This window comes from Lynx rufus, unplaced genomic scaffold, assembly GCF_022079265.1.
Source record: "Lynx rufus isolate CCGP_SWC_20201006 ecotype Redwood Valley unplaced genomic scaffold, mLynRuf1.p SCAF_7, whole genome shotgun sequence".
NCBI lineage: Eukaryota > Metazoa > Chordata > Mammalia > Carnivora > Felidae > Lynx > Lynx rufus.
The window spans coordinates 138,491,437-138,515,992 of record NW_025814889.1 but is presented as its reverse complement, the minus strand read 5'-3'; the positions used below and the strand labels follow the sequence as shown (position 1 = coordinate 138,515,992).

General features: G+C 58.8%; 1 protein-coding gene across 3 annotated transcripts; it reads right to left on the bottom strand.

Annotated features, from left to right (window-relative positions):
- Positions 1-444: 444 nt before the first annotated feature.
- Positions 445-23,602, bottom strand: TTC38 (tetratricopeptide repeat domain 38). Of its 3 annotated transcripts, none has more exons than XM_047066454.1 (14): positions 23,521-23,602; positions 22,409-22,486; positions 20,456-20,537; positions 18,594-18,765; positions 17,330-17,503; positions 14,643-14,718; positions 11,726-11,845; positions 9,891-9,950; positions 8,716-8,754; positions 7,600-7,681; positions 5,647-5,812; positions 4,018-4,177; positions 3,750-3,823; positions 445-1,626 (listed from the first exon to the last, which is right to left on the bottom strand). In XM_047066454.1, exons 1-14 carry the CDS (start codon positions 23,551-23,553, stop codon positions 1,533-1,535), a joined length of 1,410 nt encoding a protein of 469 aa, XP_046922410.1. In that variant the 5' UTR covers positions 23,554-23,602; the 3' UTR covers positions 445-1,532. The 3 variants fall into 3 exon arrangements, with proteins under 3 accessions (XP_046922410.1, XP_046922412.1, XP_046922411.1); XM_047066455.1 differs by lacking the exon at positions 445-1,626 and adding an exon at positions 1,645-2,095; XM_047066456.1 differs by lacking the exons at positions 20,456-20,537; positions 22,409-22,486; positions 23,521-23,602 and adding an exon at positions 19,027-20,083.
- Between the last annotated feature and the right edge of the window lie 954 nt (positions 23,603-24,556).

The window sequence follows — 24,556 nt, the reverse complement described above, 5'->3', positions numbered from 1 at the left end:
TCGACGGGTCCTCAGTGCAGGCCAAGTGCTGGGTGGTGCTGGGACAGATCCCATCCCTGACCTGAGGAGGTCACAGCAGGGGAGGAAAGGGCATCCTCGCCAGCCTGCCCCACACGAGTGGAAGGCTTCTCCGAGGAGAGACCCGGGTTCCGCCTTCCCCGGCCACTCTGCGTCTTGTTTGGAACCAGGAGGGGGGGGGGGCCGATGGAGTGTGAGCCTGCTGTGTCATGGCATCCGGCAGGAGGGGACAGCTCAGGATCGGAGGGCAGGCTCGCCTTTGGAATGTGTCTCTATCTCCCGAGTAGAGACAGCACCCCTCTCGAAATCCTATTGTAATTACCCATTGACTCACTGCCCCACCCACACCCCAAGTTCAAGGAGAAGCCTGCCTCCCCATGACCCACGCCTGACACATGGGACATGCGGAAAGGTGTCACCAGCAAGTCAAAGGAACTGATTATCTGATTTATTTTAATCTCAGAAAATTTGTCTAATCGATTTGGAGGCCTCCACTGCAGGAGACCTGCCCCCTGCCTGGGTCCCTCCCTAATGTCAGCTTACACTGAAGGAACCTGAGAAACATTTAGGGGCCAGGATCGCCCCTCACGGGCGCATTCCAGTGAAATCAGCAACTCCCTGATTTAAGGGCCAGGTTAAGAAAAGGGGGAAACTGAGACTGAGGCAGCATTTGTAAAACCGGCTCGGATCGTGGTAAAGCCCCGGGCCACAGTGCTGTGTGTTTGTTGCCACAACAGGGCAACCCTGGGCTCAATCCACACGCCCCAGAAAGTGTGTCAACTCAGCGCCTGTGCACTCGTATGATTAAAGTCATAGCTGGCAAAGGAAACCACATACCCGAGGCCCCTTGATCGGCACCACTGAAGCCCCTGGGAAGCTCGCAGACCTCTCCAGAGACGGCAGAGGGCCCCCCAGATGCTTGTGCTTCTTTGAGGTGGAGGGGGGGCAGCTGGGGGACCCACAGACGGTGAGGTGAGGCCTTGCGGAGGCCCAAGGCGAATCCTAGGGCCTCCACTAGCTGTGACCCGGGCAAGTCACTTCCCCCATCGTGGGTGCCCTCAACCAAAAGATGGGACAACAGATCTAGAATATGAGGAAGACGAGGTGAGGGTTTATCCCAGGGGCGGCCTGGGGGGAGGGGGTCCCCAGGGGCTGTGTGGAAGACTGTCCTCCCTGAGCTGCGCTGGCCTCCAGCCAACCCCGCCTTCCAACCCTTGAACACCAGGAGATGCGGGAGTGCCCTGCGAAGATACGGTTTGCAAGGCAAGTGGTAAAAAACTAGTTTGGTTCTAACTGCTTGAGGCTGCCCCTCAGCCCTGGACAAGGACGAAAAGATCCTGACTCGTGTTTAAAGTCGATTGGTGTCCCCGCTCCCTGTAACGCTGCTGGTTACAGGGCTTTTTGCTTAAAGCTGCAAAATTACTCAACAGAACCACCTAACGGGCTCTAGCCGCTTCTAACCCTAGAAGCCAGGGGGCAGCAGATCTGACGCTAGGGAGGGGGCCAGGCCTAGCTCACTGCAGGAGGTGGACGGCCGCAGCCTTTCGGATGAGCCGTTGGGTCAGGGGTGAGTTCGGCTTCAAGGCATCACGCTCCATCAGGAGGCTCCTGTGGAAACAGGGACAGGGTCTGTGGTGGAATCTTCTGGAAGGATGTGGGGCCTGATGGTTCCCGGGCCCCAAGGCAGGACAGGCAGCTCGGCCTGGGGCTGAGATGAGCAGAAAGCAAGTTGCTCCCCTTCCCGGGCTACCGGAGAGAGGGGACAGGAGGGACAGAGCCCAGCAGCAGGAGGCCTGACCTTGGCAGGGGGACCAGGTGGTGAACCAGGCGCGGGAGGTTCCAGGATGAGAAGGTAGGGACTCCAGTGCGTAACCAGAACGTCCAGTGTTTGGAGAACATTTTGACGCTGTCCCCGAGACACGCATAGCTGGGTGAGCACATAACTGTGGCTTCACCTGCCTCAGGAAGCCAGGGCCCATCCTTCCACCGGACAAGAGGGTAGAACTGGACTGTGGGGGTCAAGGCGAAGCCAGGCATGAGGCCCGCTGGGAAGGCCAGTGGCTATGGGAAGGCAAGTCTGAACAAAGCAAGAATCGTTTAAGGGAAGACCCCCAAACAATTGACAAGAGTGATTCCGTGGGGTGAGGGGGGGTTAAGGGGCTAGGCCTGGCCCTAGGGGTGGCGACGCCATTGCAGGGGGCCCAGGATCTCCACCTTGGAGGGGAGGGGCGTGAGCTTCCTGTCAATGTCAGGAGGGCACTTGGAGGCGAGCCTGTCACCCTGGCTGCAGCAGGTGGCCCTCGGTGGTCCCCACGGGCTCCAGGCTGCGTGTGGGGCCCGTTCCCCCTCAGCTCGCCCGTGGACAGACCCCCTCCTGCGTAGTGCCCTCTGCCCAGCCCAGAGGGCATCCTCTACCCACCATGGCAGGCCCCCACCCTGCACCTGCCCCAGCTCCCCTGCTCCTGCCCTCAGCCCTCCTATCCAAAGGGCCTCACCTTCCCTGCCAACCCGCACCCACACCGGGACCTGGAACTCTCTAAGGGATCTGCCCCCTAAAGAAAGGGGTGTGGCTTTTATGAACCACACGTGTCCAAAGATGCTTCAGAGTCTTAACCGATTCCAGAGCGTGTACACCTGTTTCATCAGCACTGAGAACACCTGCACTGCTCCGTTTGGAAATGTTGTTGGGGCAGCTGGGGCTCACCCAGCATGCACCGCCTGAGCCTACGCTCAGACCCTCGGGCTTTCCACGTGACTTCCACGGCTCCGCCAGAGGCCACCCGGGACTCACCGCAGGGCTTTCACTGGCTCTCCTGACACCTACCCACAGCTCCTCCCTTCCTCCCTTTCCCTTCGGTGTTCTGGGGTGGGGGGCGCAGGGGACCCATGAGGAGGGGTCACATCTCACCCCAGAGGTAGAAGATCTGGTGCAGGAACCAGCATGGAACTCGGCTGCCCCATGTAGGGCAAGGCGAGTCAGGTGTGGGAGCTCCAAGGCTGTTAGCGAGGGCCGGGCTTTGCAGAGCTTTCTTCTGGGGGCACCCCCGCCCCCACATCCCTAACCCTCCAGCCCCTCCTCCTAACCAGACCATGGGTCTGGTCAACCCCGCTGGTTTCGGGCCTCCCCTCAACTGTCTCTTCTCCAGGACATCCTCTCTCCCTAACTCCCCACCAGCTCCAGCTACCCCACAGCCTTGAGGGTAATGTGCCCTGCCCCAGCCCCATTGTGGTGTGTGCGTGCGTGTGTGTGTGTGTGTGTGTGTGTGTGTGTAAGAGATAGTTGCTAGTGTTACTTCCCACATGAGAAATAAGAACCACCCGCCAGCCCTTGGGTCTGCCTGCCACAACCCCCCCCCCCCCCCGCCACCTCCTGGAGCCCAGCACAGTCAGCCCCGTGAGAAAGAAAGAGCGTCCCCAGCAGAGGATGCGGCATGTGCAAAGGCCCAGGACCCTGAAACAGCAGGACGTGTTGGGCAACTTACAGCAAGGCTCGAATGAGGAGTGGGCTGGGGAGGGCAGGAGGACCAGCCTGGGGGGGGGGTGGACCCCCTCTGGCCAAGCCGAGCATGCTAACAGGGAAAACCAAGCCCCCCCCATCCCCCCGTAGCCTCGGGCGGTGGGAGGTGGGAGACTCAGGGCAAGCTGGAAGCCCGTGGGGAGACCCCCGTGAGAGAGGGAGCGATGCTCAGAAACGTCCCCAAGCCCGGCGTGGGTGTGAGCGAGGAACTCACCGTGCCACGTTCTTGTGGACTCCAGAAGTGCAGTTCAAGGCCGCGTGGATCAGTAACTGGTTGAAGACGTCTCTCTGAAAGGTCACCGGGCAGGTTGGGCTCCTGTAACGTGGGATGAGGGACGGGAGCCCCCACCCCACTGCGGGCAGGGCTGTTCTCAGGGGCAAACTTCCCGGGGGATGCGAATGGTAAGGACACCCCCGCACCACGGGCGCCCACGCCGAGAGACCCTGCCGGACCCAGGCTGCTGGTGTGGCCGGAGGCTCACCTGGGCGTTGCTGCCTCCGATCTGGACGATACGGTAGCGGATGGGCAGGAGCAGTTCCAAGACACGGTCCGGGTTCCCGTTCTCGGCCTCCACCAGGGCCCGGCACAGGGGCAGCCCCACGTCACGGGCCAGGAGGTGCTGGCAATTCTCCCCGGGGGACCTGCCAGCCGGAGAAGGTGCCCTCGGTCACCTGCAGGGCACTCTGCACTGCCCGTCACAGCACAGATGCCTCCCTGCCTGACTCAGACGTCCTGAGGGGAGGGTGTCCCCGGCTCTGGGCCTGACACAGCAGGTGCTTTGGTCGGGCGAGCCGACGGAGGAGAAGCGGCCAGGAAGGGGAGACGAGGGGGTTCTCTCAACCCTGGGTTGAACTCTGCTGTTCACTAGCGACCTGACTTCAGGCAGGCCCCTCAACTTCTGGCCTCACCTTGCTCATCTGTAAAGTGTGGGGAACAGTGCCAACCGCTTGGGGCTGTCAGGAGGCTTGCAGACGATGCAGGTAAAGGCCTGGTATTGGAGTTGGCCCCGGGGCCGAGGCAGACGGCTGTCACGGCCCCTGTCTCCCTGCTGGCCCTCAGGTGGCCGCTGGTCTGGGTCACAGGGCCTGCAGCCATGGAGACAGCGGCCGGCTCTAAGCCTGTCTTAAAAGCCAGAATCAAATACTCGGGTGCCTGGGTGGCTCAGTCGGTTGAGGGTCCGACTTCAGCTCAGGTCATGATCTCACAGTTTGTGGGTTCGAGCCCCACGTTGGGCTCTGTGCCGACAGCTCGGAGCCTGGAGCCGGCTTCAGATTCTGTGTCTTCCTCTCTCTCTGCCCCTCCCCCGCTCATGCTCTGTCTCCTTCTCCTTCAAAAATAAGTACACATTAAAAAGATTAAAAAAAAAATACTCAAGTGCTTGGTGGGCTCCCCAGGCCTTCCCTGTGGTGAAAAGACAGCCAACAGCGGACACCTCTCCTGAAGCTGCCTCCCCGGTCACAGGCCACGGTCCCTGCAGCACAGCTCTGGGAGGAGGGCTAGGGCAGCGGCCGTGGAGGTGGCCAGCCCGCGCGTGGCCCCCAGGACAGACCACCAGGGGTCATGCCTCTCACAGCTCCAGCCCTACAGGCGGGGCTCAGCTACACCCCCGGTGGCCCATGCTGCGGAGGACCCTGGGCTCCCCGGGGCCTCCCCCCCATGCCAGGAGCTGTGCCGGGGAGCTGTATGATCGTGTCACTGCACCTCCCTCTCCTGCCACTGTCCCCAGCTTGCAGATGAGGAAACTGAGGCTCAGAGCAGAGATCTGAGGCTCAGTCCGGGATCTCAGATGCTGTAAGCAGCAGGTCTCTCTGGTTCTGGGGCCTCACCATGTCGCCCGTGGGAGGCTGTGCCCATGACACAGATGCTGTCACCCCCAGCCGGGAGATGTGCCCCATCTCTCGGGGGAGCAAGTGTACCCCGTGGGATACACCCACCTGGGAGCACACACCTGCAGGGCGCACATGTGGCAGCAGCCCCCCCCCATGGCATCCCCACAGCCGTACTCCCCGAGGGGGCCCCCACCCCCAGCACCCCCGGCGGGCAGGGGCAGGGGCAGGGACGGAGCCGGCCTCTGTTGCCCTCTCAGCAGGGCCCAGTCTGCGGTGCGTACTCGCTGGCATCCTGCAGGGTGGTCAGAAGCTCCTGCGTGGTCTGGGGGTCCCGAGCACCCAGGGATGCCATCAGGAAGTGCACGTCGTTGAACAGCAGGATGTGGTCACGGCTGTGCTTCTGGGTCACCGACAGGACGTCCTGCCACCGCTCCCCCACGGACACCCCTGAGGACACGGGGAAGAAACCATAGGCCTGGCATTCTGTATGAGCACGTCCCGCGCGGGGGCCTCCTGTACCCCCACGCCCCCCAGAGGCTGGGCAGGGGAGCGGGGCCGGCAAGCGGCATCGGGCCTCCTACTGAGGCCTTTGGGCCCATTTTATGTTAACTTCTTGTAATTATAAAAGCAACAGATTCATAAGGTAAACAAATTAACCTATTGAAGGGTAGTAAGTGAAGTTTCTGGCCCCTTTGACAACCCCCAAAACCATTTTTAAAACTCTCCCTGTGGGGGCGCCTGGGTGGCTCAGTCGGTTAAGCGTCCGACTTCGGCTCAGGCCATGATTTCACGGTTTGTGGGTTCGAGCCCCGCGTCGGGCTCTGTGCCGTCAGCACAGAACCTGCTTCAGATCCTCCCTTTCCCTCTCTGTCCCTCCCCTGCTTGTGCCCTCTCTTAGTCTCTCTCAAAAATAAACTTTTAAAAAATACATAAAAGAAAACTCTTCCTATGGTTACATATGACGCCTGAGAGATACAAGGTGTTTTATAAAAATCTGCTCAGTTAATAATTCTCCCACCTTCGTGTCTAGATTTCTCAACTCTATAGACAGCCCCTACCCTTCTCCACTCCGCAGCAGCACCTCCCGATTCCCGGAAGTTACTAGCTTCTTCCTGCTTCTTGGGGGCACCTCCCGAAGTGGTTCGGGAGATGTTGCCCTTGACCTCTGTCTCGGCCCGTCAGGTCGGACAGGTGTCTTGAGTCTCCACTCTGTGGTGGGGGAGTGAGTGTCCTCTGTCTTGCCTCCACATGCCCCTGGCCCCACGACTGCGCCTCCCAGCCTCTGTCCCTCTGAGCCGCCCCCCACACGTGCACCAAGGTGAGAGGCTGCAGGGTCCCCAGAGAGTTCCAGGCGGCTTCAAGCCCTGCCTCTGCAGGCAAAGGGCTCACAGGGTCTCTGGGTCAACAGGATTCCCCCTTGCTTCCAGGCCCCTCGACAGACCAGCTTTCAATCTTGCCGCTTTACCATCTGAACATCGTGAGCTGGCCCGGAAAACGCAGTAGCAGCCTCTGCTCTGGCCTCGGCCTACCCGAGCTCAGCCCCAGCTGCCTCTCAGCCTGGACCACACTGACCCTGCTCTTCGGTCACTCGTCCCCTAGCAGGGTGCCGGTTTCTGTGTCCTGGGGGCAGTGGACAGGCTGCTCCCTGCACCTAATATCCTTTCCCATCCCTGCCTGGCAAAACCCTGCACACCCTAACACGGTTCACGTTTCACCTCCACGAGGAGGCCTTCCTGGAACCCTCCGGAAACAGCTTGCCCTGCCCAGGTCTCATCCCCACGTCGTCCCGTTGACCCAGGGCCTGGAGCGGATACAGGTTGGGCCTGAGGGGAAAGGGAGAAGCATCTGGCAACCGGCTACCTGCAGAGTGTGGGATGACAATGTTGAGAAACCTCGCTCTCTGAAATCCCAGGGAGTTGAGAAACGGTCACCTCTCTTGTTCTGAGAGAGGAGGCAGCACCCAAAGACAGGTGGCCAGGTGCTACCCGTGCCCTGCGGGTCCGGTGGGCAGGCCGTGGGAAAGGCACGGGGCCCAGAGGCCTCAGCCGGGCTGGAAGGTAACTGCAGAGCCGGCACCCAGGCCCACAGATGGGCAAGCCACTCGGGCCTGCGGCGGGGCCCCGAGTGGCTCGATCATCGGCTCCTGCCCAGCTCTGGGCCCAGGTCCCCTTCCTCTCGTCCTGTGGGAGGAGAGAGGGCAGAGGAGCGCAAGGGGAGTACGCAGACCGGGCTACCTTCCATGTGCAGCCGGTACAGCATGGAGCAGCTGTCCACCACATCCAGCATCGCTCCACTGGCCTTCAAGCTGGGGAGGATCTGGAAGACAGGGGCGGGGCGGGGGGGGGGGGAGGCACATGAGGGGCCGCAGGGATGGGCCACGTGTGGGGCCTGCACGGAGCCAGTCCTCAGCAAACAGGAGCCCCCACCACCGCCCCTCTGCCTCAGCTACCAGGATCATCCCCTTGCCCAGGCCTGTGGCAGCTCCAGGCTGGAAACCCGAAGAAGAGAGAACAGTAGCCTCCAGCAGAGGCCGGGGCAGCATCTGTCACCTCCGGTCCCCAGCCTCAGGCCACGCCGGTGGGAGGCTGTGTCACCAGTTCCCAGGTCAGCATTCGGCTGGCCTGTGCCTCACGGCACTTGAGTAGTCACCCTTCACTTCTCACTACACGATCCTGACAAAACTCGACAGGAAGACTCAACTGAAACTTTACTGAATGTTTTCCTTGGGTTTAGAGCCCTGGGCCCCAGGCACTTCTGTGACCCCGGTCTCCTGTTTCAAAGTCTGCACAGGGGTTCCCAGGAGCCGTGAATTAGGCTGGTTTTCTCTTAAAGGCACACGTAGGGGCTGGAGGAGGGTGGGTGGGAGCTAGTGTTCAGCGGGCACGGAGTTACAGTCGGAGAAACCAAAGAGTTCTGCAGACAGGCCATGGTGACAGTCAATGGACCCAGGGCCACCAAACCATACGCGCAAAAATGATCCCGATGCAAATCTCGTACATATTTTGCTACAGTGAAAAAAGTTCCCGTGGGCAGATCACTGATTCTACCAGAGAAAAGCAACCTAAAATGACTAGAGAAAAGCCCGGGATGCCAGAAAGGACCAACTCAGATGCGTCATTCTACCAGGGCCCATGGCGCACAGAGTCCCCGAGGGTCTTCGACCCATCTGGGTCACGGGTTACGCCGCTACGTGGGGCAAGAATTCACCCCAGCAGGCCTTACACAAGAGGTGAGTTCTTGCTTCAGCTGTTGTTTCTGGCTGAGACAATACTGACGGGCTCAAACACCCGCTAGAGACTAAAAAGGCAAATTTTTGCCCTCAACCAAACTAGGTGCGAAAGTAGACTTACGTGCGTATCGTAAATGGTCAGCGCGGCCTCGTACTCGCCCTGGAAAAATCAAGAATCAAGGTCCCGTGATCAACACGCAGCAAAGGGGAGGGGCGCCTGGGGGGCTCAGACGGTTAAGTGTCTGACTCTTGATCTCGGCTCGGGTCATGATCTCACAGTTTGTGAGTTTGAGCCCCGCATCAGGCTCTGCACTGACCGCCAGGAGCCTGCGTGGGATTCTTTCCCTCCCTCCCTCCCTCTCTCTCTCTCTGCCCCTCCCCCATTCGTTCTCTCTCTCTCTCTCTCTCTCTCTCTCTCTCAAAATAAACTTTAAAAAAACAAAAACATGTAGCAAAGGTGAAATGTAGCAAAGGTGAAACGTAATATGAGAAATGAGCCGAAAAGCCAATCCCCACCCCCAACCCCAGCACATCCCGTGGCGGGGGGGGGGGGGGGGGGAGGGGGCAGGGGCAGTGTCCCAGAGGGTCTTAGGGTGGAAGAGGAGAACCACTTCTGCTCTGGGCTCTTGGCGCCTCTGCTGCTAAGGGGACAGTTTCTATTGAAGCATTATTGTCCCCATTGCGCCTGTCAGACTCTTATGAGCTTTCTCACGTTATTTTTCTAGTCTTTTTTTTTCCCCTGTATTTTCCTTGTCTTACGTTCAATGGGGACCACTGCTTTCTTCCACACACTGTGTCACTGCATCTCTGTGTCACCGCGGACCCTCAACCTCTGGGCATTTTCCTTTGGGCTTTTAGGGAGCTTCTAGATTTCTTCCACGATAAGCACCATTGTAAGAAGCTCCCGTACAAAGGGGACCGAGGGGCAGAATCCCTGGGGGCGAGGCTGTTCCCCACACCCTCACTCTCACTGGAACAAAGCATTTGGAGGGTCTCACAGCTCATTCAGGTGCAGCCTGAGGGGTGGGGGCTTCGTTCACTCCAGCGGCTGAGGACACTTGACCTAAATTGTGTCCACAAATTACATGCGGCTTACACGGCTTCCGCGTCCACACAGCGAAAAACACCTAACGTAGTTTAAGCCTGAAGAGCTATTTGAAAACCTTAATGCTCTGTTACACCAGACACCATTTAAACGTGCAAACCCAAACTATTATCCCGGGGAACCACAAAAGGTAGACGAATATTTATTTCTCTGGACATCTTTGTAGGATAAGACAGCTATAACCAGCTTACCTTCTCAATCAGATACAGAGCCCAGTGCCAATAATTATGACAAGCAAGCATATCAGAGTCCTGGGGGGGAAAATGAGAGAATTAGAGAAAAATCTGACAGCCTGTGGGAAAAAAAATACCAGCTGTGGTTTTGTGACAGTGCAGGACCGTCCCCCGACCTTGAGTGCGGGAAACGTTCCCCGGCACCCATGCTGAGGCCGGCCTGTGCCGGGCACCTCTGTGCCCCGACGTCCCCGTCAGCTCCGAGGACAGTTGACACGGAGGTCACCCTGCTCCTCAAGCCTCAAGAAAACGAGCGATGGATCCACAAACAGGTGCCGAGGCCCCCGGGGTGTCCAATAAAGCCGCGAGGATCAATGAGCCCAGGGCTGGACTCCCCTCAGGAACTGGCGAGGCCGGCAAGGAAGGGGGGTGTGGTTGACGACTGGCAGTCTGCAGGCCCCATCGTGAGCACTAACCCTTCCTTCTGTGAGGCTACCGCGAACACTTCCTCCTCTACCTGGACACCACCTTCTACCTCCTGGAAAGAGGAACTGACAACACCTTCTCCAAGGCCCACGTCTGCTTGACGGCACCCAGGCTGCCTGTGTCCCCTCTTCCTCACAGGCCCCTGCAGGCCTCGGTGTCTTTGCTCAATCTGGCTGGAATACCCTCCACCTCCCCATCTATCACCTAGCAAACTCCTAGCCACCCTTCAATACCCAGCTCAGGGGCTGCCTCCTCCAGGAAGCCTTCCGTGACCACCTCACCCTCAAGTCCAGGGGGGTTGGATGCCTCCTCTGGGTTTCCACATCCCTAAGAGTGTCCCTATCATGGTGTGGTTCATGGGCTGCTGGGAAGCTGCTCACTCCACTTGATCAGGCCTTTTGAGGACAGACAAGTCTGGGCTGGACTCTCCGTGGGGTCCCCAGGGTAGGATCTTGACTGAGCACCAGTCTGGGGCAGGAGGAGGAGGAAAGGGAGTCCCAGGCCACACTATCTAAAAAGCAAGACTGTCCTGCCGGGCCAGAGGCTGCCAGGAGCCACAGCAGGGGACAGATGCAAGCATTACTCGGCCAGACTGGGCTGCCTCATTTTACACATGTCTAGAACCAACACCAAGGAGAACTCATTTGGGGGCTTCCCAGTTGTTACAACAGCAGGTATACAGATGAGGAAACCGAGGCTCAGAGGGTCACTTTCTTGCCCTAGGGTCCAGCCAGGCCTCCAACACCCAACACCCAGTAAAATCGCAGCGTCTGGGGGAGGGATGTGAATGGAATGTGCTGGAAGGCCCTGGCCCAAGCCTTCCCTGGCCTCCCTCGGTTCTGCCTGGGCAAGCCCCTGGCCCTCAGCCCAGAGGATATGGCCACACAGCTGCTCCTCCTCCCCCAGACTCAGCACTCTCGCAAACACTATCAGTATCTGCCTAGGGGAGCCGACTGCACATCATTGCCCCATCGGCCCCTGGCTGCGCCGCGTGCTCCCCGAGCCCACCCGTGGGTTCCATGCTGAGCCAGCCGGCTGGTGGTAAGACACAGCTCAGGGTTCTTACGGTTCTCCCCCATGCCAGGCTCTTGTGTCCTCGGTCATCTTCTGACCCATTCCTTTACACCAAATGCCCCAGCCCAAAACTTCTAGAATCTTCTAGATTCTAGATTCTAGAATCTTCTAGAATCACCTGCAAAACACCGGCAGGTTTCGGGGAGCCCTGTGGGTCCCTGGGGACACTGCGGCTCGACACAACCCAGCTCCCCCAGAACTAAGCTGCAGCCTGTAACTTCTGTCCTTCAAGCCTTAACCCAAGGGGATGGGCGGGATTTTCCAGGCAGATGACCCATCGCCAGGAATCGTACCTTCCAGTGGGTTTCTGAGTGCTGCATAAATTCCAATCCATCCTTGATTTCTGCTTTCATCTCGTGAATATGGGCGATGGTGTGCACCGACCATGCGTCTGTCGGGTTAATGGACAAAGCCTACGTGGGGAGGGGGTGGAAGATGGTCGGAGGTCACGAGGATTAGTCAGGCCGCCTGGTGACCAGGTTACGTGGGGAGCAGGGGCCTGAGCTGCTGGAGCGCGTGTGCACCGGGCCCTGCCTCAAAACAGCAGTGACCCCGAAGTCCAGCCCCGCTGACCATCTACAGGATGCCACCAGCGAGGATCTCACCGCCCATTTCAAAGGTGAGGAACTGAGCTCAGGGAGGCTGAAAGACCACAGCTGGGTCTTTCCAAAGCCAGGACTCATCCTCCTGGCCCCAGAGCCTCCTGCACGCGGCCGAGTCACCTGCAACTTGCCGGCCAGCCTCTCTGGACCTTTGTCCCCCCTGGTGAGGAGCAATGCCGCCATCCCCTCGGGGCTGGCCTTGGAGATCAAGTGGACGCGGTGGGCGTGCGTGAATGCTGTGCAGACTGCCGAGTGCTCACGGCTGCCCCTCGTGGATGACCACGCGTGTGGCAGCCCGGGCTCCTTCTGACGGGATTGCTATGAATAACAACAGCCACTCACGTGACCGGGGAGCCTGCCGGGTGACCAGCAAGGCGGGCAGGACACGGGGCGTGATTCCTACCCCCTTGTAGCTTTCTTTTAGTCCTGTGTTCAGCTCATGCTTACTGCGCACCTCCTAAGTGCCAGGCACAGAGCGGCAGGCTGAGGCTCAAAGTGGCCCAGGGGACAATCCACACGAGCCCAGGTCCTGCACACCAGGCCACTCTTTCCTCCAGCCCCACTGACTGCCTCGGTGCCCCGTGCCTTTCACAGAGGCAGAGGCCTTGGCCTGGCACCTGCTGTGAGGTCTAGGCAGACAGGTCTTCCCCGGTAAGCCTGCCTCTCTGCTCCCGCCCGCTGCTTGCACGGGCCTGCCCGGTCCACGTGGGGGCGCTGTAAGAAAGAAGGTGTCCTCGGGGACAATGGGCACCTCGGCAGAGCCCTGCAGGACCGGGACACTTCGGGGACTGCAGGGGCACGGCCGGCCGCGCAGACCTGGGGAGGGGGCGTCCTGAGAAGGGATCCCCTAAGTGAGCTGCTCTCCTGCGGGGCACAGCTCAGGGCAGGGAGTGGCCCAGACCTACGGCCAAGATTAGGCCCCACCTTCCACCAGGGGCTCCGGACCAGCTTCCTCCCCAGTCTCCCTGGGACAGAGCCAGGAGGCACTGCACGACCCGCCCCGCCTGTCCCCCCAACCTTTGCCCTAGGGCCCGCCCCGCCCCCATCCGCCCTGAGCCTCAGCCTATCACGTGGCTCCAAGCTTCCTGAGCTCAGCAGGCTGTGCTTCCCCCCCCTGAAGCCCTTTGCTCTCGGGGCCCCTGGGGTTTGGCACGCAGAAGCTCGCAGGCCCAAGCACCACCACCACCACCACCACCACCACCACCACCGTGAGGCCTCTCCAGACTCCAGCGGAGCCTGGTGCAGCCCACCCTCGCTCTCCTGGAGGCCTGGCAGTCACTGTCACAGCATGGCCTTGCCCAGGAATCACCTCGGGTGTACTGGTGTTGGGCTCAGAGCGTGGCACCCGCTCGAGTGGGTACAGCAGGAGAAAGGGCACCCCATTCCACCACGTCCTGCTCCCGGTGGGGCGTCAGCCTGCACCTTTTGTCTGCCCTCTGGCTTCTCGAGCCAGTCTGACAGCCCTCCGGCGCTCAGGGCACCTTCCCGTGGCTGACCCGCCGGACAGCGCGTCCTGCTCCCTCAGGCCACGGAGCCCAGACGGCCACGGAGCATGGAACCGTCCCCCTGCGCTCAAGTCTGGGCTCCATCTGTGTAACCGGAACAGGTTTCAGAAACCTCACGGCCGCTTGGGCCCCCCAAGGGTGCAGGCTGCCTCCGGGGGAGGGGTGCAGTGGGCAACCAGGGCAACGTCTATGGGGAGGAACACCGGCCGGGACGCGGGGGAGCCGGGTCTGGTCCAGGCAGCCTAACGGACGGTGGTCGGGTCAGGCGGCCCCGGTGAGCAGACACTCTGCCCTCCCTGAGCTGCCTGGACGTGAGGAGGCTCCAGCCGTGGCCTCTCTGCGCCGTGGCCCCCTCGTCTGGACGGCGAGGAGCGTGCTGCCTCGCGGCGGAGGGGATGAGCAGACTAGAGTGGGTGTCTGTCACGGAGCCAGGCACAGGGCGCCCCCGGGTGCGCCACAGCCCCTCCCGGGGTCCGTTTCCACTCCTGTGAGGAGAGGGGCTGGAGGACACGGCCTCCGAGGGCCGCAGAGGACACCACGAGCCCCAAGTCCACCGCCGCGGCCTACTGCTCGGTCCCGGTCCGCTGGTGAGGGGCGTCCAGCGTGCACCTGGGTACCAGCCGGCCCTTGGCGGGAAGGGCCCGGCCCGACAGGAGGCGCTTGGCAAAACCACACTCCTCTGCACCCTTCGCCGTGGTTCCCTCCCTCTGGGGGGAGGCAGAGGTCGAGGGAAGAGCTGGCTGACAAGACCCCGGCCCCCCGGGTCAGGGGCCACCCGGAGGCAACCTTTGTCTGCGACCGTGGAGCTCTGGACAGAGACAGACGAGAGCTCGGGGAGCCTGGGGCGGCCCTGCACGGGGCCCCGAGGGAGAGGTGGACACAGCTTCCCCGGGCCTCATTCACCTTCCTGGCCCGTGGAGGCAGTGTGCGGACTGTGGGAGGGCCAGCTGCCCTTGCTGGTAATATGAGTCCTCCCCAGCCAGGGTCTCTCGGGAAACCGGACCAGAGTGGGGCCGCGTGGCTCTGCCCCGCCTGACGCGTGGGCTCTGCCGCGTGGGCTCTGCCCCGCCTGACGCCACCCCTGAGGGGAAGGGCCCACGTACCTCTTTGGCAAGCTTTTCTGCCTTGTCATAGAAGTTGGTTTCCATCAAGCCAAAGGAATAGATGCCTTTCACGTAGCTAAAAAAAACAGAGAGGAAACAAACAAAAAGTCTTCAACAACAGTGGACTGTGCAACCCTCAGCATGGGCCGAACCGTGTCCCCCAAAACGATGCTTGAGCACGGACCCTAATTTGGAATGCAGGCGTTTGCAGACGCCATCGAGCTGAAGTCCTGCGGGACGAGGGTGGGCCCTAGACCCAACGACGGATGTCCTCACGAGAGGAAGGAGAGGAGGACTCGGACAGGGACGTACAAACAACACACGAAGGATGGAGCCACGTGAACACAGAAGAGACGCCGCAGCCACGCAGCTGCAGGCCAAGAACACCCCGCATCACCAGCTCCCGCCGGAAGCCACGGAGAGGCGAGGAAGGAGCCTCCCCTAGAGCCTCTGGAGGGAGCACAGCCCTGGTGATGCCTGGATTCCCGACTTGTGGCCTCTGGAACTGTGAGAGAATGGACTGTCGCTTTAGGCGGCCCGGTCTATGGCACTTTGTCCCAGCAGCCCCAGGAGACGGACACACGCCCCCTCCGGGTACCACCCCAAGCACCAGGCTTCCCAGCAACGGGACGCTGCTGATCGGTGGGGAGCGCCGTGACCCCCGGCGACGGCACAATCGTCTACCCTAAACCCCGTCTCTGCAGCGGGCCCCTCTGCGACTCACAGCCCACCCCCTAAGACATCAGCGCGCTGTCTCCACTGAGGACGACAAGGGCCCTCTCCTGCCTGTCCGGCTGGTGACACCCACCTGGGGGCACAGCCCGGGACACCTCCCTTGGGAAGTACTGGTGAGCACAGGCTGGCAGTGGCTTCTCTGCTGGCCAGCGGCGTGCACACCCCCAGCCCAGCCCCGCCTGTACTTGCTGGACAGCTCCTCCCCAGACCCCAGCTCCTAGCGGCCAGGACCCGTCTGTCCCTCTCGCTCCTGGCCCAGGCCCGGCCCGGGACGGGACACTTCACTGAATCAGCACACACTGCCATTTCTCCATCACTCGTCTGTGATCATCAGCACTGAGCGCCGGGCCAGTCACACGTGACAGCGGCAGTCTTTTGCTGTAGTTTTGTGGGATCCCATGAAAACAAGGAAGAACAACAGAGTTTCTACTGGTGACTCAGGTGTTATCTTTACTACCGCGCATAGTGACAAAGTCTAGCTCTCACGATTCATAGCTGCAGTGTTCTAGCACACGGGCTTCCAGACTTTTCTTTTAAGTACTGCTTTCCTTCTTGTTTTAAGTTTTATTATTTATTGAGAGAGAGAGAGAGGGAGAGAGAATCCTAGGCAGACTCTGCACTTTCACTGCAGAACCAGATGTGAGGCTCGAACTCACACACCATGAGATCGTGACCTGAGCCGAAGTTGGACGCTTAACTTACTGAGCCGCCCAGGCACCCCTTAAATATTTATTTCTTTTAAATATTTAAATATTTTAAATATTGCTTTTAAATATTTATTGGGGTCATTTAACCTTCCACATTGAAACATGCATTGAATGCTTATGGTGTGCCCGGTATTGTTAGGCTCTTGGGATGGTTACTCTCATGTGTCCCCTTGGCTGGGCTATGGTACCCAGTTGTTCGGTCAGTTGTTCGGTCAGATACTATCTAGATGTTTCTATGAGGGTATCTCTCAGATGTGATTAAATCTCTCAGATGTGATTTAAATCTACAGACTTTGAGTGAAGCAGATTACCCTCCATAATACGGGTGGGCCTCGTCCAAACAGTTGAAGACTTAAGAGAGAGGACTGAGGTCCTCAGAAGAAGGAATTTTGCCTCCAGATTACAACATGGACTCCCCAGACTGCTGGCCCGTCCTGTGGATTTCAGACTTATTTGCCAGTCCCTGCACCTGTATGAGCCAATTCCTTAAAATCAATCAATCTCTGCCCCGTATAAACATGTAAATAATATAGCTACAGATATTCATACCCTACTGGTTGTGTTTCTATAGAGAACCCTGCCTAACCCAGCTCTCCAATCCACGGGGCTGTCTGATTTTCACAACCGTCCTGTGACTAAGACACAATGAAGGCAATTCTGTGCAGCCATCACACGGGAGGGAGTACCGCTCAGGTACTCCAGGCCTCCCTCTCCTCCCGAGCGCACAGCAGAGCTCCACTGCCTGGTGTCCTGGGGGGGAGGGGGATGGCCAGCTCTGGCCAATGACTTGGGAGTGGCAGGGTGGCCCTTCCTCCGTAAGCCTTGCCACCGTGAGTCCCTCAGGGGTGCCCTCTTCTCTCTCTCTCTCAGTGACCAGTGTGTCCAGAAAGCATCTTCACCATCTGGGACCCTGATGTAGGAGGGGGACAATGACAAGGGGTGCAGAGCCCTGGGTCCTCCCACGACAGGGGTGTGGCATGTGTGAGAAACAAGCCTCTGGAGAACCAGAGGATGCTTGTTACCGCAGCAAAAACTACCCTGGGCTGACCGATACACATGCTGCTGCCTTGTTCACAGGATGGGAGGAAGAGCAAACAGAGAGATCTTTTCAGTTTCGAGAACTCGGAGAAGAGCCACAGCAGATTCACTATTTCCAGGGCAAGGCCAGGAGCCTTGCCATGCTTTTAGGACAGAGGAGAGAAAGAGAGTAAGAAAGAAACGACGTGATTTCCAGTTGGCACATACCTGCTAAGGGGGATGTCGGGCGTCCAGAAGGGGTATATCCGAGCCACAGAATCCCGCATCTGTTCCTGATAGCCCAGATAAAAGTAGGCATCATGGGAAAATTTTAGGGCTAACATGTCTGTTGGGTGGTCCCAGAGAATCTGTTCCCATAGTTCACAGGCTCTGGAAAAGTTCCTGAAAGCCAAGGAGAGATTTCTCAGCAGCGCTGAACACGTAGTTCATACACATGTGGTGGGCAAAAGGCATCGTTTCTTGCCAGAGTCTGAAATATGTATATATGTATTTAAGTATATAATATATAATTACATATACTATACATTATAGTTATATATTATAATATACATTTATATAAATATTCCTATATTAAATACTTATATTTATATAAATATATTTACATATAATATATGTATATATTTATAATATATATACATATATATGAGAGACAGAGAGATGGGGTGTGGGGAGAGAGACAGAGGAGAGAGAGAGAGAGGGAACATATTCTACATACACCCACACAAAAAAGTTTCCATGTTAGGTTGTGGCTCAGAACATTGAAAAACCAGTGGGAAGTTTTACTCTGGAATTCAAACAAACAAAAAAACTGGTTTAACAGGCTGCCAAAGGCAATCTCCCTGGGACCGGGAACCAGCTGTGTGAGGGGGAGCCAGCTGAGGGGGAAGCCCACCCCCGTGCCGTGCCCAACACCTGCCACTGACTCAGCCCCTTTTGTTCCTGCTTCGGAACCCATGAGACATCAGCTCAGGTCGCCTAGCTGTGCGGGGCATCTCCCCTGGCTGCGCAGACGCAAGGGGCTGTCCCAGAGATGGGCTGCGGGACCTTGAAACACAGGGGGACAGCCGTGGCCACAAGGGAGACGGGGCGGGGGGGGGGACAACCCGGAAGGCTGTGAACAGATGTTCGCGAGGGTATGTTGGGGCGAGGATAGGGCGAGTGCTTTCTGCCCTGGTCTTTCATACGTTTCTGTAACGTGGTCCTATCATTTTTGTCACAAACATAACACCCAATTCATTTAGAGAAGGAAAGTTGTCTGGATGCTAAATTGGAAATCCTAGCCAACTGTTTTCTCGTTCTGCAGTCACGTGAAGGCACGGCAGACGGGCAGGATGTGATTTTCACTGAGAGATGGCCACGGGAGGCAGGGCGAGCCCACCCCTGGTCCCGCTTCCCAAGGGCGGTGGAGGAGCCCCCGGGGCATCGCCCAGCGCGGTCTCAGGGTGCCAGCCACGGCCGGGGAGGCCCTCACCCCTTGGCAAAGGCCTCCACTGCAGACACGTGCAGCCGCTCCCGCTGCGTCAGCGGCTGTGTTTTGGAGACCTCCACCATTGTCTTCACGGCCAGGTCCAACTCCCTGTCCAGCCTCACGGAGCTTCCGGTACCGATCAGCACGAGGCCATTAGAGATGGCATGGCCCATCACTGGCGAAAGGTTGGAAAGCAGCAGCTCGTGATTTAGGGCGTCCACCTCGGCCCAGCCCGGCCCGGCCCCACCCTGCCCAGCCCTGCCCAGCCCTGCCCTGCCCTGCCCTGCCTCAAGTGGGGAATAACTACCCACATCCCTGGAGGGGCAGGCCAGGCGGCTGGTCGGCTGTGCACCGGGCCCCTCCGCAGCAGTGGGGAACCCAGCCTGGGCCCTCGCCACTCACGAGGAGCGGAAGCAGCCCTAGAGACACGCTGTACCTCCGCAAATATTTTTCCAACAAGGGCATTCTGCCAACGTCTGGAGCATCTTCCTTCACTGGGTGAACTGGTCAGGGCTGCCTGCCGGCTCCCACGACCCCCCAGCCCTAATTTCCCTCATCGGCTGATATTGTCACTACCACCACCGCCGGGCCTCCAGGGGGCTGCTGAGGAGATGCTCCATGCGGGGGGGGCTGGTCCCTGGAGTACAGTCTGTCTCAGCCACTCATGCGCAGAGAGCTTTTTGGGGGGTGGGGGGGAGGACAGGGGAGGGTATGCCTTGTGCCCTTGTAGCAACCTTGCTGGCAGGTCTGCAGACCCCCGGGTCCCCCTTGAGCTTCCTAGCCCCCAGCCTGACAGAGGCACGGGGTCCGCCAGCATTTGGAACTCAGTCACTGGCGAGGCCGGAGACCCAGGACCCAACCAGAGTGTTGGGACGACCCATGTGGCCCCCCTTTCTATCCTGGGGCCCGAGGTCTGCTCAGAGAGCCCGAGCCCATTCCTGGCCCATAGGCTGGGCTCAGCCTCCTTCTCCCCCCATCCCGTGCGTCCTGTCCTCAGCGGGAGCTGGCCACGGTGGCATGGAAAGGGACAGTGGTTACTGCCCTGCCCTCCTCAGCCCTTCCTCCAGGCCTGGAACCCCACCCCTCCTGGGGCCACCCTCCTGGGGTTCCGAAATGCACGGGGCTGACCTCCCCATGCCCTCTGCGCACACGGCTTGTCTGTGATGCCAGCCTCCGTCACTAGGCCCTGGTGGCCCAGATGCTCGGGCTAAGCCTCACTGGTGTCCTGAAAGTCCCCAGGAGCCACCTCTGATGTTCTAGGTCAGCTCTGGAAAACAGAAAGCCTTATGTGGTCCTAGCCACCCAACCACCAGCTGAGTGGTTTGGGGTACGTTTCTCATTCTCTTTCCTCCCCTGAGAAATCGGACCGGTGTCTTCCCTGTCGACCTGACAAACAATTAGGGAAAAAACTAGAAAGATGCCTTACAGGGGCGCCTGGGCGGCTCAGTCAGTTGAGCGTCCGACTTCGGCTCAGGTCATGATCTCACAGTTCGTGGGTTCGAGCCCCGCATCGGGCTCTGTGCTGACGGCTCGGAGCCTGGAGCCTGCTTCGGATTCTGTGTCTCCTTCTCTCTCTGCCCCTCCCCCACTCATGCTTTGTCTCAGTCTGTTTCTCAAAAATAAATAAATGTAAAAAAAATTTTTTTTTCAAAAGAAAGATGCCTTACGTGGAACCTGGCATCTCTATGAAGGCAGTGCTATGCCAAGCCTACCAGTGGCTCTCGTCTTGCTGCCCTCCCTCTGGGCAAAAGGCCAGCCTGGTCACTGCCACCAGCCTGCCCTCCCCAGGCCAGTGGAGTCTCTCAGTCAGAGAGCGCTCGGACCCACAAGACGCGGCTCCTCAACCCGGGGACAGCATCACTCACCGAAGGTCGGATCTGCTGCTTTGAGCTTTGACAGGCAGCCCTCAATGCCACCAAGACTTTTGTCATTGGTCCATTTGACATACTGAAATAGAAAAGGCAAAACAACGTTGTCCCCAGGGAGTCCTTAGTTCATGTTAAGGAAGGCATGTGTCTGAATCTGCATTTTCTCTCTAGCAAACGAAGTATTTCATGACCTGAACTGCACCCGGGTTGGTCTCATGCGAAGAGCCTGAATACTCGTAACTCAAGGCACACTTTCTAGGGCGGGTGAGGCCCCCATATTCAGGAAAGAAGCATCTAAAGAAAGCTTCTTCCTGACAGGTGACCTGCCCCGAACATCAACTTCTTTAGCCATTAGAGGGGGCCTCAAAGTCGGGCGCCACAATCGGAACCTTCCTACTTTCCATTCATTCTTTTCCAAAAAGACCTTCAGGGGCGCCTGGGTGCCTCAGTCGGCTGAGCGTCCGACTTCAGCTCAGGTCGTGATCTCACGGTTCGTGGGTTCAAGCCCCCCATCAGGCTCACTGCTATCAGCACAGAGCCCACTTCGAATGCTCTGTCCCTTCTCTCTGCCCCTCCTCACCCCTCTCTCTCTCTCTCTCAAAAATAAACAAAAAAGATGTGTCCTCTCAAATGTCTGACCTGCATCTACACAGAATTAGTAGAGTGTGTTTTAATAAGACACGGGGGAGTTGGAGCGGAGACGCCCACGCTCGAACACAGGATGGCCCAGAGATGCTGATACATGGGACAGAAGATACACAGGCGGGGTCCGGGGAAGGACTGTGCTACACTGAGGCACGGGCTTTGTAACAAATCCGGGGCTCTACTGGGGCCAAAACGTGCAGGAAGGGCACAGAGTTCAAATGAGCACAGTGGAGTCCTTCGGCAAGCTCACAGCATCTCACTGGTTGTTTCTTGTACTTATGTTTCTAGAAGCTTCCTCGGTCCTTACGTTGTGTGGATGGAGTTCGCAGGCAGGGTTCTCACTGCTCATGATAAACCCGGCTCTAGTTTCCCATCGGTGTATACAGACCCAGGCCTACCCTGCTCATCATCTGCCTCACTGCAGGAGTCAGCGCAGCTCTCTGAGCCTCAGTTTCCCCACCGTCAAACAAAGTGGTTAGACCCTACCTCTTGAGACCCTCCTAGTTCTAAAACTGCAGGCTCCTTCACTGGTGTTAGAAATTACTGGTAATACGGTGGCGGGTCTTGGAACAGCCATAGATGAGAGTGGTATATTCGAAAATTGGCCCCAGCCAGGGGCCGAAGCCCGAAGTGGAGGGGCCCCGTATCAAACCCTCAGCAGACCATAGAGGGAGGCCTGGGGAGAGTCCGCATCCTGATAAACAGTGCTGTCTGCCTGACCCTGGGGGCACCTCTCACCCACACCGTGGGTTGTCTCCAACACGTTCCCATGCACCAGGGTCCGGAGTACGTAAACTGCGCTGTAACCCACTGCTAACATCATTACGCAATTGAAAACAGCATCCCCTACTTCCCAAGCTGTTGGCTGTGGGGCCTCTAAGCATTACGAAGCATGTTTGGGTCCCCCATTTGGGCCCTCCTGTACCCAAGTTTGCCAGGAGATTTGGGCAGGAATGGGGCGGAAGAGCTTCACTGTTTATAAAACAAGAGTGCTGATAAAGATGTGAAGCTTAGGAAGCCTTGGGTGCCACCCTTGCTCGTGGTCATCGTTGACCGGCTTTCCTGGGAGAGTACATCACACGACACGGGAGTCTGGCCGTAAATCTAAGCAAAGCCGTGCTGGATGGGGGTGCGGAGCATTGTCTTGCACTTGTGTAAGGACCGTTCATTGCGTGGTGTAAGTAAATGTAGCTGTTAGATGGGCCAGAACATTTAAAAATGAAAAATAAATCAGTTAAAAGCATTTGGTAATTTTAAACACCTCCCCACCGGCCGTTAGGCCACCGCACTGCCCGGCAGGCATACCTGGGTCAAGGTGGCATCAAAGAGCTTGCAGGCCTCGTTACTCGTGGTTGACAGTGGGAGGCCCGCATCCTTCCACGCCTGCACACAGCAAGAAGAGACTCTCAGGGCTTTATTCCATGTAGTCCTCCAGCCATAAATGTGAACCCCAACCCCCAAGCACAGAAGATCTCCAAATGCCTCGCATCATGTGAGTGTGGGTTTCCATATGAGCCAGCCTTGGGGGGCTGGCAGGGACTCTCAGATTTCATAGACGGGGCAGAGCAGAGGAGGCCGAGTTGTGGGTGCGAGGGGGCAGATCCTGACGCAAATCCCAGGGGTCCCTAAATAGCTGTGTGCCTTCTGGCAACATCCTCTCTCAGACCCTTCGCTGGCCCCGAATGGGGCTCTGGAGGATGCACGGGGTGACTGTGAAGTGTCTGCCAGGGGAGCACTCAGGAAACGAGGGTCCCTGATCTGGCTGAGGGGAGGTCTAGGGGGACAGAAAAGGGGTAGAGCCTTAGAGAGCTTGGCCGAGCAGGGTGGACTTTCCAACTGGAAGGCAAACACGGTATCTGCCAAGCACAGTAACAATACCCCTCCTCTCTCCACTTTATCAAATGATGCAGACCTACAAGTCTGTCAGCAGAAAGATCTAGAGATCCTTAGAACTGTTCACTGTTAGGGCTGCCCTTTGAATCCTGCCGGGGTGCACAGACCTGCAACCCCGCCCTGGGAAGGAAAATGTCCTCTACTCCCTGAGCACAGCGGGCAGCTCCTCAGGCTGCACGGCTGGGGGGCAAGTCCCCGGCTCCCCTGAACTTCACCTTCCTCATCTGCAAAATGGGTTCAGGCTGCCCACCCTGGAGGGTCCGAAAGAGACACTCCTGCGCCACACTGGCTGGGGCTAATGCATTATAGGTCTCGGGGTCTCCGCGGGGTCCGAACCGCGCCGCTGGGGTCCCACAGGAGGGTACTCTGGTCCCTTCCTGCACCCAGGTGCTCGCCTGTCCCTCGGGGGCCGGTTCCCCGGAGGATCCAGGGTCCCGCGCAGGTCGGTCCCGTCCCCGCCGCCGCCGCCGAGCGCCAAGCCATGCCGGGGCCGCGGGGCCCGGCCGGGTTCAACCTCCGCGTACCTGGCAGTCGCGCAGCGGAGCGGTGGCGGCCATGGGGGCAAGCGGGTGGCCGGGCCGGTGATGTGGGTCCGGGCGACTCCGCACCTTCCGCGTCGGGGCGGGAGGGTGGGGCGGACACCGCGGGGCGGAGCTGCCGCGCTTCCCCGCGAGCTCACTGGTCCGCGGCACCGGCCCCGCCCCGCCCCGGGGGCGCTCGGAGGGGGTCCGCGCCTGCCGGAGGGGAGGAGCCGCTGCGGGAGCCTCGGTGGGCGCACTCGCCTCCCCCGCAGGGCAGCGGGGCAGCTCGGGATTCGCTCACCGTCCCAACTCCTGCCCCACCCCCGCCAGGGGGCTCCTGCCTGCAGGCGACCCTGTTGGGGCCGCCGCCGCGGAGTCCCTCGGGAGGCAGGGGGACCCTAAGGCAGCGGTCACTTTCAAGCTCTTTGGAGTCCCCCGCGGAAGCCTGGCGCGCACACGTTTCTAGAGGTCATTTTTTGAACTGAAGCAAACCGTGCTCACAACTACAGTCTGTGGAAGAAAATGTGCTATATGATCCCCTTAGGTGACGTTTACCAACATGCAAAACAGTGCATTGCGGAGGGACTGGTTCCTGTGTAAACAGTCAAGAAACACGAAACTCACATCAATGATGCCCTGGTGGTGCTGAGAATTCTCTCTTGCAGGGCACGCGGAGGCCTGGGACTGCACTGGGATCCTTCTATCTCCTTGGCTGGGATGTGGGCATACCAGTGCTCTTTATTTTTTATTTATCTTTGTAGATCTCAGATATACACTTCTCTGCTCTGCCATGCCGGCAAAACTTGTCCAGAGTTTTACGTGGTTGTTTGAACCACTGACACTGCACTTGTCTGGGACACTAAAGGCCCTGCGGGCCCAAACCCAGCAGCTGCCTCCGCCTCCGGTTCCTCATCATTTGGTCTGACACAGCCCCTTACTTGAACCACCTCCCCCACCCCACCCCCTTCCTATGGCTTCCAGGACACCACACCTGCCTGGGTTCCCGCCAGCCCCACTGCGGCTGCTGGTGCCTTGTTGG